General features: G+C 43.9%; 1 protein-coding gene across 1 annotated transcript in view; it reads left to right on the top strand.

Annotated features, from left to right (window-relative positions):
• The window catches only part of NBAS (NBAS subunit of NRZ tethering complex), a 975,710-nt gene that overhangs the window by 307,500 nt on the left and 649,803 nt on the right, over nt 1–18,407 (top strand). The window contains exons 25-27 of the mRNA XM_040348578.1: nt 463–636; nt 11,739–11,872; nt 14,298–14,360. Coding sequence (XP_040204512.1) covers nt 463–636; nt 11,739–11,872; nt 14,298–14,360 — 371 coding nt within the window. The remainder of the gene's footprint in view (nt 1–462; nt 637–11,738; nt 11,873–14,297; nt 14,361–18,407) is intronic.

Here is an 18,407-nt window from a genome sequence, read left to right as displayed (position 1 = left end):
AGACTTGACTGATTTTTGACCCGAGTTTGATGTGATTATTTTTTTTTTACAGTTTTCATTAGCTAATGAATGGGTAAAACCCTTTTGTTTTTTTTGTTTGTGTCCCATTGGGGGCAAAATACATAGCTACAAAAGGTAATGGATACGTGGAAGCTGTTTTGTTGTAGGTAAGTACATTGATGTTTTGAATCATGGTTTTTACTGCTTTCAAAAAGTTTGGACTGCATGTTTTAAGACTTGGAGGGTTGGTAAATGCCTGATGGCACATGGAGGAGAATTCACAGAAATACAGCATCACAAAACACAATTTGTGCATACATGGAGACAAGCATCTTCTAATGGGAAACATGAGGGTTTTCTGTTTTTGGAAATCCTTTTAAAACAATTTTGTTTGCTATGTAATTTGTTCCCTAAGGAATTTTTGTTTTTGAATCTTTTTTTGTTATTTAATATATTTTCCAGTCCCCAGAAGATCAATATGTAAAGAATGCCTACCAGCGTATGGTACCCTTCCTTCATCGCTGTGAAGCACAGACCCCAGGGTCAGCTAACACTCTTCTAAAAGATTATATAGTTACCATGGCCAAGGATGACCTTAAACATCCTCTGAAGATCTTTCAGAATTCGAAACCTGAAGTAAGTTGACTCTCTTGCTTAATCTGTTCGCTGTTTTTAATGGCACTATATGTGTGGATATGGGCACAGAATATTTCTTGGGTATGACAAAGCATTGATGCTCATTGCTATTCATGACTTTCTCAGTTATTTATTTGCCAAAACATTGTTTGCACTGTTTAGGAAGAGATGTTCTTAGTTCTGTCGCTTGGTGCAAATTAAAACAAACTGGGTTTTGGCAGGCTGATCTGACAGAAAGTCTTAAAGAAAAAATATAGTGGTTTGTATTTCTTCTCTTTTTTTCAATTTAGAGCATGCTGTTAATGTACAAGGAGGATTTCAATTTTGTGGGAATTTCAGAAAGGTGGTTTGACAGCTCACATGATTGGCTGGCAACCATTCAGGGGTATTCCCTATATTGTAAAGATAGGGAGGGTAGGAAATGGGGGGGGGGGGTATGCCTGTATATCAAGGATGATGTGCAAGTGAACGTGAGGGATGATATCTCTAATGGAGCTGGAGAAGAGGTGAAATCCTTGTGGGTGGAGCTCCAAAGGGAGGGAAATAATGGGAAAGTAATAGTGTGCGTATGCTACAGGCACCATAACCTGAAGGGGAGGCAGACTGCCTATCACAGCTTGGAATGGCAACGAGGCTGGGAAATGTCATTATAATGAGATATAGACTGGACAGGAGAAACCACACATTCATCAGGACTCTTTGTTTCCTAAATGTCTTGAAGGATAATTTCATGGGTCACCAACAAGAGAGAACGCATTACTAGACCTACTGATTTACAAACAATACAGACCTGATTGCGGATGTGGAAATACGGGGAAACGGTGACCATGGGTCAATTCGATTCAGTGTAAAACACAGAAATAAGAAGCACAAGGGTAATACAAGAACACTGAATTTCAAAAGAGCTAAATTCCCTAAACTGCGCTCTTTGCTAGACAATATTAGATGGGATAAAATCCTAGGAACAAAGAACACGTTTAAAGAGCAAAAATTAATCCTGGGTGGCTAAACTGTAATGTAAAAATGCATGCAAAAGTAAAGGTCTTAAAAAAATATAAGGATGAGGTGTCATTGTCAGCATTCCAACAATACAAAGAATGCAATAGGAAATGTACGAGCACAATCGGGGCAACTAAAATAGACCACAAAAGGCACATAGCGGAGGAGAAAAAAAAAAAGGAGAAAAAACCCAAGACATTCTTTAACCACTTAACCACCAGCCGCCGTCATATAACGGCGGCAAGGTGGTTGCTTAACTGGGGGTTGCCGTTAATTAACGGCGCCCCGCAGAAGCAGCAATGCGCGCCGCCTCGGGCGCGCACACAGAAGATTCTGTGCGCGCCGGGTCTATGAGACCCGGCGCTACACAGATCAGGGAAATTGACCAGTAACAGTGGTCTTTTTCCATGTGATCGCGCCGTCCAATGAAACACAGCAAGGTCAATGAAAGTTTATCTCCTCTCCTCTCCTCACACAGTATCAGCGAGAGAGAAGAGGAGATAAACTGTGAGTTTTGCCATCCATAACAGTGCCCCATAGTGCCCATCTGTGCCCATAGTGCCAAATCTGTGCCCATATTGCCACATCAGTGCCACATCTGTGCCCATAGTGCCACATCAGTGCCACATCTGTGCCTAAAGTGCCACATCAGTGCCACATCTGTGTCCATAGTGCCACATCTGTGCCCAGTAGTGCCACATCTGTGCCACCTGTGCCACACCAGAGCCGCACCAGTGTCACCGGAGCCGCACCAGTGCCACCAGAGCCGCACCAGTGCCACCAGAGCCACAACAGTCCTATACCAGTGCCAAAACAGTGCCGTACCAGTGCCGCCTGTGCCCACCAGTGCCGCCTGTGCCCACCAGTGCCGTCTGCGCCCACCAGTGCCGTCTGCGCCCACCAGTGCCGCCTGCGCCCACCAGTGCCGCATGCGGCCACCAGTGCCACCTGTGCCCACCAGTGCCGCCTGTGCCCACCAGTGCCGCCTGTGCCCACCAGTGCCGCCTGTGCCCACCAGTGCTGCCTGTGCCCACCAGTGCTGCCTGTGCCCACCAGAGCCACCTGTGCCCACCAGAGCCACACCCGTGCCACTACAGTGCACATAAGTGCCGCCTTCTTCTAATCAGTGCACACCAGAGCCACCAGAGCCACCTGTGCCCACCAGAGCCACCTGTGCCCACCAGAGCCACCTGTGCCCACCAGAGCCACCTGTGCCCACCAGAGCCACCTGTGCCCACCCGTGCCACTAAAGTGCACATAAGTGCCGCCTTCTGCTAATCCGTGCACACCAGAGCCACCTGTGCCCACCAAAGCCACCTTTGCCCACCAGAGCCACCTTTGCCCACCAGAGCCACACCCGTGCCACTACAGTGCACATAAGTGCCGCCTTCTGCTAATCAGTGCACACCAGAGCCCCACCAGAGCCACCAGAGCCACCAGAGCCACCTGTGCCCACCAGAGCCACCTGTGCCCACCAGAGCCACACCCGTGCCACTACAGTGCACATAAGTGCCCACCTGTGTCCATCAGTGCCACCACAGTGCTCTGCAGTACAGCCTCACCAGCCACCAGTATGGCAAAAAAATTCTTTACCGGTGAGCAGGCCGTACATCTTCTACTTGCCATGAGCGATGAGAGCAGCGAGGAGTCTCTGTCCGATTCGGATTCGGCCTATGAACCAGTTATAGACAGTGGGTCGGATTCAGAATCTGAAGAGGAACGTGGGCCCAGGAAAAGAAGGGGTGCTGGCGTGGAGAAGCGGCCTACTCCCAGACGCGCAGGGCCGTCCACCTCAAGCGATGTGCCGTCCGCCTCAAGCGATGTGCCGTCCGCCTCAAGCGCTGTGCCGTCCGCCTCAAGCGCTGTGCCGTCCGCCTCAAGAGCTGTGCCGTCCGCCTCAAGCGCTGTGCCGTCCGCCTCAAGCGCTGTGCCACTGCAACAAAGGGGCCATGCCAGCCTTCCCTATGGCCTTCAAAACCCCCTGTGGCTTCCCCCTAATTCCGGAGCAGCAAATATCCCCCCTTTCACTGCCCAGCCAGGTGTCCAGGTGAACACCGAAAACTTTTCAATGCTTAATTTTTTTAATTTACTTTTCACCGAAGATTTGCTATCCTTCATTGTGGCCCAGTGCAATCTCTACGCACAACAGTACATAAGAAGTAACCCTGGTTCCAGATATGCCCGCCCCTTTGAGTGGAGAGAACTAACCGTGGACGAATTTAAAATGTTCTTAGGCCTAACCTTTACTATGGCACTTTCAAAAAAAAAACAATTGTACTCCTACTGGTCCACCAAACCCATTCACCACATGCCACTCTTCTCCTCCCTTATGCCAAGATCCCGATATTTAATAATTATGCGGTTCCTCCACTTTAACGAAAACGCCCAGTGCCCTCCCCGAAATGACCCTGCTTTTGACAAGCTATATAAAATTAGGCCACTTCTAAATTTTTTCGCTCAACGATTTCCCCAATTATATACCCCTGAACAGAACATATCCGTGGACGAGTCCCTTGTCAAATTCTCAGGCAGGCTGGGCATCAAGCAGTTCATCCCCAGCAAAAGGGCCCGATATGGGGTCAAAATGTACAAGCTTTGCGACAGAGCCACAGGGTACCTCTACTCATTCATGGTGTATGAAGGGAAGGACTCGCAACTGCATCCCCCTGAATGTCCAGAGTATATGGGAGTCAGCGGAAAAGTGGTCTGGAATCTGATGTATCCACTCTTTGGAAAGGGATACCACCTTTATGTGGATAATTTCTACACCAGCTTGCCCCTGTTTCGCTGTCTTTACCTCCGGAATACCCCAGCATGTGGCACAATAAGACCCAACAGGAAAGGCTTCCCGCAAAAACTGGTGGATCAAAAGCTCAGACGAGGGGAGTCTGCAGCATTGAGGAACCAGGAGATATTGGCTGTCAGGTGGAGGGACAAACGGAACGTCCACATGCTTACATCAATCCACGACGACACCTGCGTGGAAGTCCCCCAAAGAACCGGCCCAATCCAAAAACCAAAGTGCATCTATGATTATAATTTGTTCATGGGGGGAGTGGACTTCAATGACCAGATGATAGAACCCTACCTGCCCACAAGAAAATCCCGCCACTGGTACAAGAAAGTGTCCATTTATTTTTTTAGTTTGGCCTTTTATAACTCCTATGTAATCTACAAAAAGTCATCAGAGAACCCCGTATAATATCTGGACTATCAAGAAGAAGTCATCACCGCCCTTTTGTACCCCGAAAAACCCACCGGAAAATATTCGCTCTGATTCTGTGAGCAGACTCCACGAGCGTCACTTTCCTGAGAAAACCCCCTCCCCTGAAACAGGCCACAGAAATCAGAAGAGGTGCCGGGTGTGCTCCAGAAGAGGAATTCGAAAAGACACTGTGTATTACTGTCCCGATTGTCCTTCCCAACCAGGCCTCTGTATTGGAACATGTTTCCGCCGTTACCATACGTTTCTTCATTATTAGGGACGTATGGTAAACGCAATTCTAATTTCCTGTAATTTCCCCCCCCACACCCCTTATGCCACTGCACTCATACCTCTGCCTTCTCCGGAACCGACCATGGCCTGTTATACAACCACTCTTTTGCCTAACCCTAAACATACCTCTGCCTTCTCTGGAACTGACCCTGGCTTGTTATACGACCACTCTTTTGCCTAACCCTAAACTGTACCTACATCTGCCTGCTCTGGAACTGACCCTGGACTGTTTGACCACGTTTTTTGCCTGCCCCTTGGATTGATCTTTTACCCTGCTATACTAGTGGGAACACAGGGGTCTCACATATGTGAGGGGCTCCAGAATTGTTTTTCTGGATGAAAAAACTAATTTTTTAGTTTTCTCATTCCCGGATTAGGGTCTGGTTGCCCGGAGGCTTCAAAGAGATTTGGGTGGGAGAAGCCTCTACCCCTGTCCCCATTCCCCTACCCATGGCCCGCTACTTGGACCATGTTCCTACCAGGACGAATATTTTTCCTGACTATGGACAATATTCCTGCCTGCTGCCTGCTGCCTGGACAATTCCATTCACTGTCGCTGACCAGTGACCACGTCCCTGCCTGCTGCCTGGATCGGGGCTCTCCTTCTGTGGACAATTGCACTACTAAAACCACAGGTAATCTTCTTTTTTTTTTACCCATTACTCAGCAGAATGTATTTTAGGGTGTAATTCTTGGTATGTACATGCTGTGTTAGAAATATGAAGGCCCTTCAAAAATGTGATAGATTGTAAGGAAATTGGATGTGTAATTTATGTCCCTAGAACACCTGATGGTGCTTCTTGGATGTTGGGCCTCTGTATGTGGCCACGCTGTGTAAAAGTCTCACACATGTGGTATCGCCATACTCAGGAGGAGCAGCAGAATATATTTTGGGGTGTAATTTTTTCTATGTACATGCTATGTGTTGGAAATATCCTATAAATGGACAACTTTCTGTAAAAAAAATGCGTTTTTATTTTTTTCCACATTTTCCAAGAACATCTGGAAAAAAATGAACTGTTCAAAAGACTCATTATGGCTCATAGATTATACGTTGGGGTGTTAGCTTTCCAAAATGGGGTCACTTTGTGGGCGTTTCTATTGTCCTGATCCTCCAGGGCCTTCAAAAGTGTAATAGGTGGTTGAGAGATTAGATGTGTAATTTATGCTCCTAGAATGCTTGAAGTTGCTACTTCGGTGTTGGGCCTCTGTATGTGGCCACGCTGTGTAAAAGTCTCACACATGTGGTATCGCCATACTCAGGAGGAGCAGCAGAATATATTTTGGGGTGTAATTTTTTCTATGTACATGCTATGTGTTGGAAATATCCTATAAATGGACAACTTTCTGTAAAAAAAAATGCGTTTTTATTTTTTTCCACATTTTCCAAGAACATCTGGAAAAAAATGAACTGTTCAAAAGACTCATTATGCCTCATAGATTATACGTTGGGGTGTTAGCTTTCCAAAATGGGGTCACTTTGTGGGCGTTTCTATTGTCCTGGTGCTCCAGGGCCTTCAAAAGTGTAATAGGTGGTTGAGAGATTAGATGTGTAATTTATGCTCCTAGAATGCTTGAAGTTGCTACTTCGGTGTTGGGCCTCTGTATGTGGCCACGCTGTGTAAAAGTCTCACACATGTGGTATCGCCATACTCAGGAGGAGCAGCAGAATATATTTTGGGGTGTAATTTTTTCTATGTACATGCTATGTGTTGGAAATATCCTATAAATGGACAACTTTCTGTAAAAAAAAATGCGTTTTTATTTTTTTCCACATTTTCCAAGAACATCTGGAAAAAAATGAACTGTTCAAAAGACTCATTATGCCTCATAGATTATACGTTGGGGTGTTAGCTTTCCAAAATGGGGTCACTTTGTGGGCGTTTCTATTGTCCTGGTGCTCCAGGGCCTTCAAAAGTGTAATAGGTGGTTGAGAGATTAGATGTGTAATTTATGCTCCTAGAATGCTTGAAGTTGCTACTTCGGTGTTGGGCCTCTGTATGTGGCCACGCTGTGTAAAAGTCTCACACATGTGGTATCGCCATACTCAGGAGGAGCAGCAGAATATATTTTGGGGTGTAATTTTTTCTATGTACATGCTATGTGTTGGAAATATCCTATAAATGGACAACTTTCTGTAAAAAAAAATGCGTTTTTATTTTTTTCCACATTTTCCAAGAACATCTGGAAAAAAATGAACTGTTCAAAAGACTCATTACGCCTCATAGATTATACGTTGGGGTGTTAGCTTTCCAAAATGGGGTCACTTTGTGGGCGTTTCCATTGTCCTGGTGCTCCAGGGCCTTCAAAAGTGTAATAGGTGGTTGAGAGATTAGATGTGTAATTTATGCTCCTAGAATGCTTGAAGTTGCTACTTCGGTGTTGGGCCTCTGTATGTGGCCACGCTGTGTAAAAGTCTCACACATGTGGTATCGCCATACTCAGGAGGAGCAGCAGAATATATTTTGGGGTGTAATTTTTTCTATGTACATGCTATGTGTTGGAAATATCCTATAAATGGACAACTTTCTGTAAAAAAAAATGCGTTTTTATTTTTTTCCACATTTTCCAAGAACATCTGGAAAAAAATGAACTGTTCAAAAGACTCATTATGCCTCATAGATTATACGTTGGGGTGTTAGCTTTCCAAAATGGGGTCACTTTGTGGGCGTTTCCATTGTCCTGGTGCTCCAGGGCCTTCAAAAGTGTAATAGGTGGTTGAGAGATTAGATGTGTAATTTATGCTCCTAGAATGCTTGAAGTTGCTACTTCGGTTTTGGGCCTCTGTATGTGGCCACGCTGTGTAAAAGTCTCACACATGTGGTATCGCCATACTCAGGAGGAGCAGCAGAATATATTTTGGGGTGTCATTTGTGGAATATACATGCCATGTGAGAGAAATAACCTGTTATAATGACAATATTGGTATGAAAAAAAAAAAAAAAAAAAAAATCTTAATTTTGCAAAGAATTGTGGGAACAAATGACAACTTCAAAAAACTAACTATGACTATTACTAACTACCTTGGAATGTCTACTTTCCAAAAAGGGGTCATTTGGGGGGTATTTGTACTTTATTGGCTTGTTAGGGTCTCAAGAAATGAGAGAAGCTGTCAGTACTTCAGGTGTGATCAAATTGTTCAATTTTCAGAAATTGGTACCATAGCTTGTAGACCCTATAACTTTCACCCAGACTAAATAATATCCAAATTTTTTTTTTTTTTTTACCAAAAATATGTAGCAGTATGCATTTTAGGCCAAATGTATGAGGAAAAATTACTTTTTTACAAAATGATATGATAGAAATGAAGAAAAATTCATTTTTTTACAAAATTTTCGTTCTTTTTTCATTAATAGCGAAAAAAAAAAAAAACGCAGAGGTGATCAAATACCACCAAAAGAAAGCTCTATTTGTGGGAAAAAAAGGACAAAAATTTCATTTGGTTACAATGTTGTATGACTGAGTTATTGTCATTCAAAACGTGAGAGCACCAAAAGCTGAAAATTGGTCTGGTTATTAAGGGTGTTTAAGTGCCCAGTTGTCAAGTGGTTAAATATATAAAGAGAAAGTGAGGCCAGAATATATTGGCCCCATAAAGGACAATGAAGGAAATTTGGTTGCAAAAGACAAAGAAAAGCTAAAGGTTTTAAATGCATTCTTCTCTTCAGTTTTAACAAAGCAAACAGGGGGATATAGTAACCAAGACTGTAATGTTAATAAAATGTCACAGAATGCACCCTCATTGCTAACAAAAGACAATATTAGAAATAGACTTGAAAAACTTAAAGGGGTTGTAAAGGTAATTTTTCTTCCCTAAATAGCTTCCTTTGCCTTAGTGCAGTCCTCCTTCACTTACCTCATCCTTCAATTTTGCTTTTAATTAACACACAGCTCTTTTCTCTATCTGCAACGTAGAGAGCATCCTGACTCTCCTGCTCGCCCCCTCCCCCCTCAAGGGAGGGGACAAGCACAACCCCACACCAGGGAGAAAGCCTTGCATTACTGTGTGGAGTTACAGGCAGAAGAACAGGAAGTGAGGATTTCTCAGAAGAAATAAGGACATTTAAAAGCAAAATCGAAGTATGAGGTAAGTAAAGGAGGACTGCACTAAGGTAAAGGAAGCTATTTAGGATTTTTTTTTTACCTTTACAACCCCTTTAACATAATAAGTCACCAGGACCAGGTGGCTTGCACCCGTAGGTCCTTAAGAAACTCAGCCAAGTGAAAGCTAGTTCCACAGGTCCTAATTTTTATGAACCGTTTACTGACTGGAATGGTACCAGGTGATTGGAGAAAAGCTAATGTAGTACCAATATTTAAAAAAGGACCAATATATATCCTTGGAAATTACAGATCAGCCAGCCTAACATTGATAGTATGTAAGCTAATAATGGTGGGGATGAGAAGGGATTATATCCAAGATTTGAGTAATGAAAACCGTATCATTAGTGGTAATCAGCACAGAATCATTCTTGCCAGACCAATCTATTAGGCTACTCTTACATTGTAGCCACGGCCACGTTGGCGTTAAATTGCCACTCGATTTAGCGGTGCTTTACCGTCGTTTTACTGTAGTTTTAGCAGCACTTTTCGCCGCTGACAGTGCAAGGAAAGGGTCAAAGCCGCCCGTGTTGCAGCCTTTCCGAAGTGCTTTTGAGGCGCTGCCCATTCATTCCAATTGGCAGGGACGGTATAGGAGTGCTGTATAAAGTACTCCCAAACCGCTCCAAAGATGCTGCTTGCAGGACGTCCTGCAAGCGCAACACTTCAGTGTGCATCCACTCGGGCTTTCACATTCGGGCAGCATGGGAGGCGGTCTTCAGGCACTTTACAGGCGCTATTTCTAGCGCTAAAATTCCTGAAAACTGCCTTCAGTGTGAAAAGGGTTTTAAAGAAAAATATTTTTTTCCCTAAATAGCTTCCTTTACCTTAGTGCAGTCCTCCTTCACTTACCTCATCCTTCGATTTTGCTTTTAAATGTCCTTATTTCTTCTGAAAATTCCTCACTTCCTGTTCTTCTGTCTAACTACACACAATAATGCAAGGCTTTCTCCCTGGTGTGGAGAAAGCCTCTTGAGGAGGAAGGGGGCGAGCAGGAGTGTCAGGACGCCCATTAATACATAGCTCCTTTCTCCATCTGCAAAGTAGAGAGTATCCTGACCCTCCTGCTCGCCCCCTCCCCCGTCAAGAGGCTTTCTCCACACCAGGGAGAAAGCCTTGCATTACTGTGTGGAGTTACAGACAGAAGAACAGGAAGTGAGGATTTCTCAGAAGAAATAAGGACATTTAAAAGCAAAATCGAAGGATGAGGTAAGTGAAGGAGGACTGCACTAAGGTAAAGGAAGCTTTTTAGGGGGGAAAAATTACCTTTACAACCCCTTTAAAGGTTCTATGAAGACATGAGCTGCCATCTAGATAAAGGAAGGCCTGTGGATTTGGTTTATCTGGATTTTGCAAAGGCATTTGATACACTTCCCCACAAACTTTTACTTTACAAACTGAGGTCTGTCAGCGAGGACCATAGGGTGAGTATCTGGATTGAAAATTGGCAAACACCTCTGACCAGTTGTGAAAGTAAAGCAACAGTTGGTTGGTAAAACCCAAACTGGTCTTTTAGCTAGGATTGAGGCTGGGTTCACACTGAGTGCTGACCAGCTGACAGCACTTACTTCCTGGAAGTCTTGGATGGGGAGTGATAATTGGACAGCGCACTGCATCCTGGGAAATGATGACACGCATTTCCCAGGAGCATTAGAGGGAGATGTCAGAATCCTAGGTGGTTTCAAAGGCAGATTTCGTGGGACCGCATAGCACCAGGCATTTCCAGATGAGTAAAAAAAAATAAAAATAAAATGTTTTTTAGTCGTAAGCTACAGTTTAAAGCAAAATAGTTTTTTTGATGGAACCTCCACTTTAAAAACATGAATCAAGTAACTAAATACAATCACCTGATTTGCTCTCAGACATAACAATATGTCTTTACCTGGTTTGGTTTGTCTGTGCCCCCATAACCATTCTCTCAACAAATATGAAGAGCTGGACAGGGGAAGAGTTGCTTTGGTTGATATTTCAGTGCTGTGAGAATATTCTATAATATGTGATTTATTTTTTCATAGCTTAGCAACAGCTTTGAATAATTAAATGGTGACAGCATGTTGAAGTAATAAATTAGGCTGTACTACTGATGTGACAACAATAAATCACACTTTATCTGCATCATTTAAGTTCCAGAGATTAAAAGATTCTGTGAGCAGCTTTTAATCCTTGATTAACTAATTTGACTTTGGGATATTCAGGTCGTAATTGTTTGGAGGGAAGTTTATGTGGACATGAGAAAAATGACAAATGTGGAATCCCTGTGTTGTGCTTGGAGTGCACCGTTCTGTAATTACACTGCCAAGAGGGCTCAGATTACCAGTCATTTATCCATTACACATTTGAAATATTACTCTTGCCTATTTCTTTATAAGGTTGGTAGAATTAGACATGATGACACGGGTAACTTTTTAAAGCGGTCACGATCCTCTTTCATTGTCTATTGTTGCTGATCTATATAATATAGCTGATGATGATTTTTTTTTTCTCAATAATTTTTTTTCCTCTTTAGTGGCCGCAGAAGCTAATTCCTGGTCAGGACCAGCTTATGATGATAGCTTTGGAATCCATCTACACTTGTGAGCGAGATAACCAGCTGTCCCTTTGCTATGACATTCTGGAATGTTTGCCCCAGAGGGGTTATGGGTAAGAAAACCTTTTTCTCAACTAGGGTTCCTCCAGAGGTTGCTAGGGGTTCCTTGAACATTGAGCAATTTCTGACCCAGGGGTGCCCAACCTTTTGAAGCATGAGGTCCACTTAAGCGACTCGCTCCGGGCAGATGGCAGGTCCGTGTCCGCTCTGCATATGCAGAACGGACATGGACAAAGCCCACTAAACTTTTTTTTTTTTTTGCCGGATTGAAGGTAGGACACAAGTCGGTTTACATCTGCCACTTCTTAGAGGTGAATGGAGGGTCCAATTGGGTCGGACTGACCGTGGGAAAGGGGCCCAAGGCTGCTTTCACACTGATGCACAGGGGTTTACCCGCACCGCGGGTGCAATGCAATGTACCTTTGGCTTTCCTGCACTTTGCAATAGACTTCTATTATATTCTGCAGGTTTGGTGCACTTTCAGAAAGCTCACCAAACTCGCAGGTCATAACAGAAGTCTATGGCTCAGTGCAGGTAACCCACAGGTGCACTGCTCTGCATCTGCAGATCAGTTTGAAAGCAGCCCAGTAACCACTGCAGAACAGATATGCCCATAATATATACACTGTGGGGCAGATTTACAAACAATTGCATGGGCGCAGCGTATGTGAGAAAACACTACGCCACTGTAACTTACTTTTCCCAGCTTCGAATCCACAAAGAATTTGCGCCGTAAGTTACGGCGGCGTAGTGTATCTCTCGCGGCGTAATGGTGCGCAATTCAAATGTGGCTAGTAGGGGGGCGTGTTTCATTTAAATGAAGCGCGTCCCCGCGCCGAATGAACTGCGCATGCGCCGTCCCTAAATTTCCCGCCATGCATTGCGCTTAATGACGTCGCAAGGACATCATTGTTTTGACGTGGGCGTAAATTACGTCCAGCCCGATTCACAGACGACTTATGCAAACTAAATAAAAATTTTAAAATTATACGCGGGAACGACGGCCATACTTAACATTGAGTACACCACCATATAGCAGCTTTAACTATATGCCGGAAAAAGTCGACTAGAGACGACGTAAAAAAATGCGACGGCCGCTCGTACGTTCGTGGATCGTCGGAAATAGCGAATTTGCATACTCAACGCGGAAAACAACGGGAACGCCACCCAGCGGACGCCGAAGAATTGCATCTAAGATCCAAAGGCGTACGAAGACGTACGTACGCCTGTCGGATCTAACCCAGATGCCGTTGTATCTTGTTTTGACAATTCAAAACAAAGATACAACGCAGGAAATTTGAAAGTACGCCGGCGTATCAGTAGATACGCCGGCGTACTCTCTTTGTGGATCTGCCCCTGTGATTTTAGTAATAAACTGACCTTTAATAACAATATTCTCTTTCATATTAGAGCTAGAGGTCGCGGGCCACATCAGAGACCAACAACATAGGAGGCATTCTTTCTACTGACTACTAATGTAAAGGGGCATTCTTCATGCTGACCACCAATGTAACTGGCACTCTTCCCACTGACCACTAATGTAAGAAGCATCCTTCCGACTGACCACCAAGGTAGCATTCCATTGACCACCATTGTAAGAGGCATTCTTTCCACTAACCACCAATGTAAGGGGCTCTCTTCCAACTGACCACCAATGTAAGGGGCTTTTTTCCCACTGACCACCAATGTAAGGGGAACTCTTCTCACTGATCACCAATGTAAGTAATATTCTTCCCACTGACCACTACACTATTAATCAGTAAACTGAAGATACAGTAATTCGGTGAGATTTGGTTTCTCTGTGTTAAAAAGCTTGAGAAAGGCTGCACTAAGTTGTATTGACTTGTTTCCAGAACTTACATGTCTGATATCCATTCATATTCTGCAGTTTATTCATCACTATAAATTAGGTTTACTGTAGATTCCCTGTTTGCCATCTGAACTGTGTTGGTTATCTCTGAATACATTTTTATATTGGGACAAAAAAAAGTGGATTTTTTTAATGACTAAAGAGAAGAGCTGTTTCAGGCACGTGTGTTACCCACTCATTTAGACTGCATAGTTCACTTTTACATCCAAATATTTAAGAATGGTATTCTGACTGGTTGCTAGGAAGAATCACAAAATAATCCTTCAAGCTGAACTCTGGGAATTGCACAAAAACATATTGAGTCACTGATATGGAACAAGCATTGCAGGTGAGTGGTGCCATATAGTTCTACCCTTGCCGGCCCCCTTTAAAGTAGTCAAATAAGTTATATTAGGCATCCAGTATATTCAGCTCTTGTGCCCTATCATCCGCAAATTTCACTTTAAACGTACCCTCTGAGGGCTTAGCCAGGGCAGTGGAACTATGTGTCAGCTTTGATGGAAGACTTAGTTATTGTTTGTGCCACTCAGCAATGCTGTATTAATAAAAACAGGAAATTATTTTCAGCAATCTGATTTACAATATCTCTTTCATCCTCTTATTCCCAGCACAGAGACAGACATAACAAAATCCTTGCATGACAAGGTGGATCAGCTGGAACAAATCCTCAGGTAACGCATTTTGTTTCATTATCCTATGCTGCTTCAGTTCGGGAGAATTATTTGGAGATTAAATGAGAAAGCAATTTTTTTTTTTTTTTTTTTTTTTTTATTAGTTATGCTGCAGATTGGTTTATTGTGAATAATTTCATTTATTGTAGCTGTTTTTTTTTTTTTTTTTTTTTAGATATGTGGCATAGCAGAGTATTTATACACTTAAATTGTGTCAGCACTTTACTGGTGGTAGAGTGTATGATCACCTTACTGGTGGTAGAGTGTATCATCACCTTACTGGTGGTAGAGTGTATCATCACCTTACTGGTGGTAGAGTGTATCATCACCTTACTGGTGGTAGAGTGTATCATCACCTTACTGGTGGTAGAGTGTATCATCACTATACTGGTGGTAGAGTGTATCATCACCTTACTGGTGGTAGAGTGTATCATCACCTTACTGGTGGTAGATTGTATCATCACTATACTGGTGGTAGAGTGTATCATCACCTTACTGGTGGTAGAGTGTATCATCACCTTACTGGTGGTAGAGTGTATCATCACCTTACTGGTGGTAGAGTGTATCATCACCTTACTGGTGGTAGAGTGTATCATCACCTTACTGGTGGTAGAGTGTAGCATCACCTTACTGGTGGTAGAGTGTATCATCACCTTACTGGAGTTTTGAATACTGCGCTGACATATACCGAGCGCAGTACACTCGGGTATAGTCGGGCAGTCTCGGCTCCTTCCGCGCTCACGTCCTGTACGTCAGCGCGAGAGTTGCCGAGCATTGCCGACAATGCACGAGTGTACTGCGCTCTGTATATGTCGGCGCAGTATTCAAACTCAGCGCAGGAAACGAGCGGGGAGGACGCGAGGACGCCGCAGAAGGACGCCGGACCCGACGAAGAGGACACCCGAAGCCGCAGAAGGACGCCGGACCCGACGAAGAGGACACCCAAAGCCGCAGACGAACGCCGGACCCGACGAGGCCGCCGATGGACGTCGCGCAAGACACCAAAGCTGTAAGTACAAAAAAACTTTTTTTCCACAGGATTGGGGGCAACTTTAGGGGTGCGCGGTATACGCGGGAGCGCGGTATACTGCGATAAATACGGTGTATGTATGTATATATATATATTAGGGCTGTTACTGATTATAATGTTTGTGTCCGATAAATCAATTTTTTTTAATCGATTAATCTACTAATTTTGATTAATTATAACGCACATACATTTTTCGGATCACCACTATATATAGTCCCCACTGTAATATCCACAGACATCTCCCCACTGTAATATCCACAGACATCTCCCCCACTGTAATATCCACAGACATCTCCCCCACTGTAATATCCACAGACATCTCCCCCACTGTAATATCCACAGACATCTCCCCCACTGTAATATCCACAGACATCTCCCCCACTGTAATATCCACAGACATCTCCCCCACTGTAATATCCACAGACATCTCCCCCACTGTAATATCCACAGACATCTCCCCCACTGTAATATGGTTCACATCTCCCCCACTGTAATATGGTTCACATCTCCCCCACTGTAATATGGTTCACATCTCCCCCACTGTATAGGAAGATTAGTGCTTGCTTAGTCTTACCAGAGAAGCCAGCTGAACACGCGCAGGGTGATGACGTCAGAGCGCCGCTCTAGGCTCACCTAGGCCGCCGCCGGGTGGACCAAGATGGCCGCCCGGCCTTTTCTATGGCCAAGGCAGTTTGCTTGGGTGCCCCCATAGAAAATTGCTTACTGTGCGGGCACTCAGCAGGAGGGTGGGGCCAGGAGTGCTGGCAGGGGACCCTAGAAGAGGAGGATTGGGGCTGTTTTGTGCAAAACTGCTGAACAGAGCAAACAAGTATAACATGTTTGTTATTCTTTATTTAAAAAAAATCACATTAAAAGAGAAGTATGGATTTTTTTTTATCCCATAATCATACTTAGGTGGATGCAGCATCGGTCCCCCGCTGCCTCTTACCAAATACCGCACCGTTCTCTCACCTCCCCAAGCAGAGAGTTGTCAATCAGCATCTTTCCTGCTCTGCTCCTCCACGCTCGTCGGAACGCTGAGCTGTCAGCCTATCAGTCCAGGCACCTAGCGGATCCAGACTTCCAGAGTCGGATGACGCGGTGCCTGGACTGATCTTGGTGATTTCAGCAGAAAGCGGACTTCAGAACAGGTCACAGGAGTGCAAAATTAATTGCACTCCTGTGACCCATAGGAGAAGCCCAGCCGATTGTGCTCAGGCTGGACTTCTCCTTTAATATCACTTTAAGGAAAGACCTGGAAACCTGCGTTGTAAAAAAATATTATGTAATAGAAAATGACTCTCAAGCACGTCAGACGTGCTGCTCAAAGAGCTGGACTATAGAACTGCAGAGCATCATATATGGCTGATTGGATATATACTGTATTTATTGGTGTATAACACTCACTTTTTTATCCTGAAAATAGAGGGTAAACTGTGTCTGCGTGTTATACGCAGGGAGCTGTGGAAAGTTTTTTTCCCTGAAACTTCCCGTTGAAGCCGGTTTCACACCGCCACGCCGCAATCGGCGCACAGCAGGGGTCCGGTGCTGGTTCACCGATTCAGGTCCGATTTCAGCCCAAATTTTGGGCTGAAATTGAACCTAAAAAGCACACGTTTTTCCGACACACTGCACCGGACACGCTGTGGAGATATGTGAACCGGCTCCATAGGGAACCAGTCACATTCTCTTGCTATGCAAATTGAATGCTTGGAAACGTGCATTAAATTTGCATAGGTGTGAACCTAGCTTTAAAGTTAGGGTGCGTGTCATATGCCGATAAATACGGTACATAGACAGCAGGGTCGTTGGACTAGCAATGTGCACAGGTGCACTTCTAGTTCCCTGCTGCAATTTTTAGTACCTTTTTTTCACAAGACAAAATAATATGGATGAGGACTTTATAAAGGCCGTGCAGTCATGAAATGGTTAATCCAGACACTAGTAGCAGAGGAGAAAACTTTCTGTAATAACTAAGCTGCTGCCTGTCCGAGTGCTCTTTACTTATTAATAGATCCCTTTTATACCATCTACAAGGCGGGCACTCCATAACCTCCCGGGACTGTGTGTTGCTGAGATTTCCAGCCATTGGTTAGGTGAAGGGCTGTCGCTCACAGCAGCCAGTCTGTTGGTGTAAGTTATTACATCCTGCCATCAATAGATATTTCAATGAGAGTTCACTTTACCATAAAGACAAGCGACAAAGTTCCACTTGTAATTTGTTTTGCCTTGGAACCTATGTATGAACTATAAATTAGAAGGAAATGGGTATTATAGCCCACTCATTCTGGCTGGCGGCTTGTTGTTTGTAAAATACGTATTTTGGTATGGGTGCTGCCGCTTGGTTTAATGATAAACTAGGGCAGGCAGACATGAGGCAAATCAAATCATAAATATCCCTGTTTCATAAAGTCAGTGGCGAGGCCCGGGGAAAGTACTACCTGATGCAAATAGATGTGTGATAAGAGACTGAACAGCGAGGCCGGGGCATACTCATTTTTCATGTTTCTTATTATATTAAAAGATAGCAAGCAGTGTGACGGGAGCATTGTCCCAGGCCTGGCAGATAAAAATACAAATTTTATAGTTGTTCTTAAATGAATATTAAATCCCTAGCCATGTGCTCAGCTTAAAGGAAACCACCCAAGAATGAATTCGATTGGCTGCCATCAATGACTTCCTTCTGAAAATGCAGTCAAGGTGATCCTCTGTTTTCAGCACTTTATAACCTACTGACATGGAACATATATACTTGATAAATACAGACAGAAAGAGAAAAAAAAAAAGACAATAAAAAAACAAAAAAAAAAACAATACTTTTTGCTTTCTGCTACAAAAGATATCCAATAAAAAATAAAAACAAATCTAATATCTTCATCAGTTTAGGCCAATATGTATTCTGCTACATGTTTTTGGTAAAAAAAACTCCCAATAAGCATTTATCGATTGGTTTGCGCAAAAGTTATAGTGTCTACAAACGATGGGATCGATTAATGAACTTTTTATTGTTTTTACCA

The sequence above is a fragment of the Rana temporaria genome, chromosome 4 (genome assembly GCF_905171775.1).
Source record: "Rana temporaria chromosome 4, aRanTem1.1, whole genome shotgun sequence".
Lineage (NCBI taxonomy): Eukaryota > Metazoa > Chordata > Amphibia > Anura > Ranidae > Rana > Rana temporaria.
Note: the sequence above shows the minus strand (reverse complement) of the source record. Positions and strands in the feature narration are given on the sequence as shown.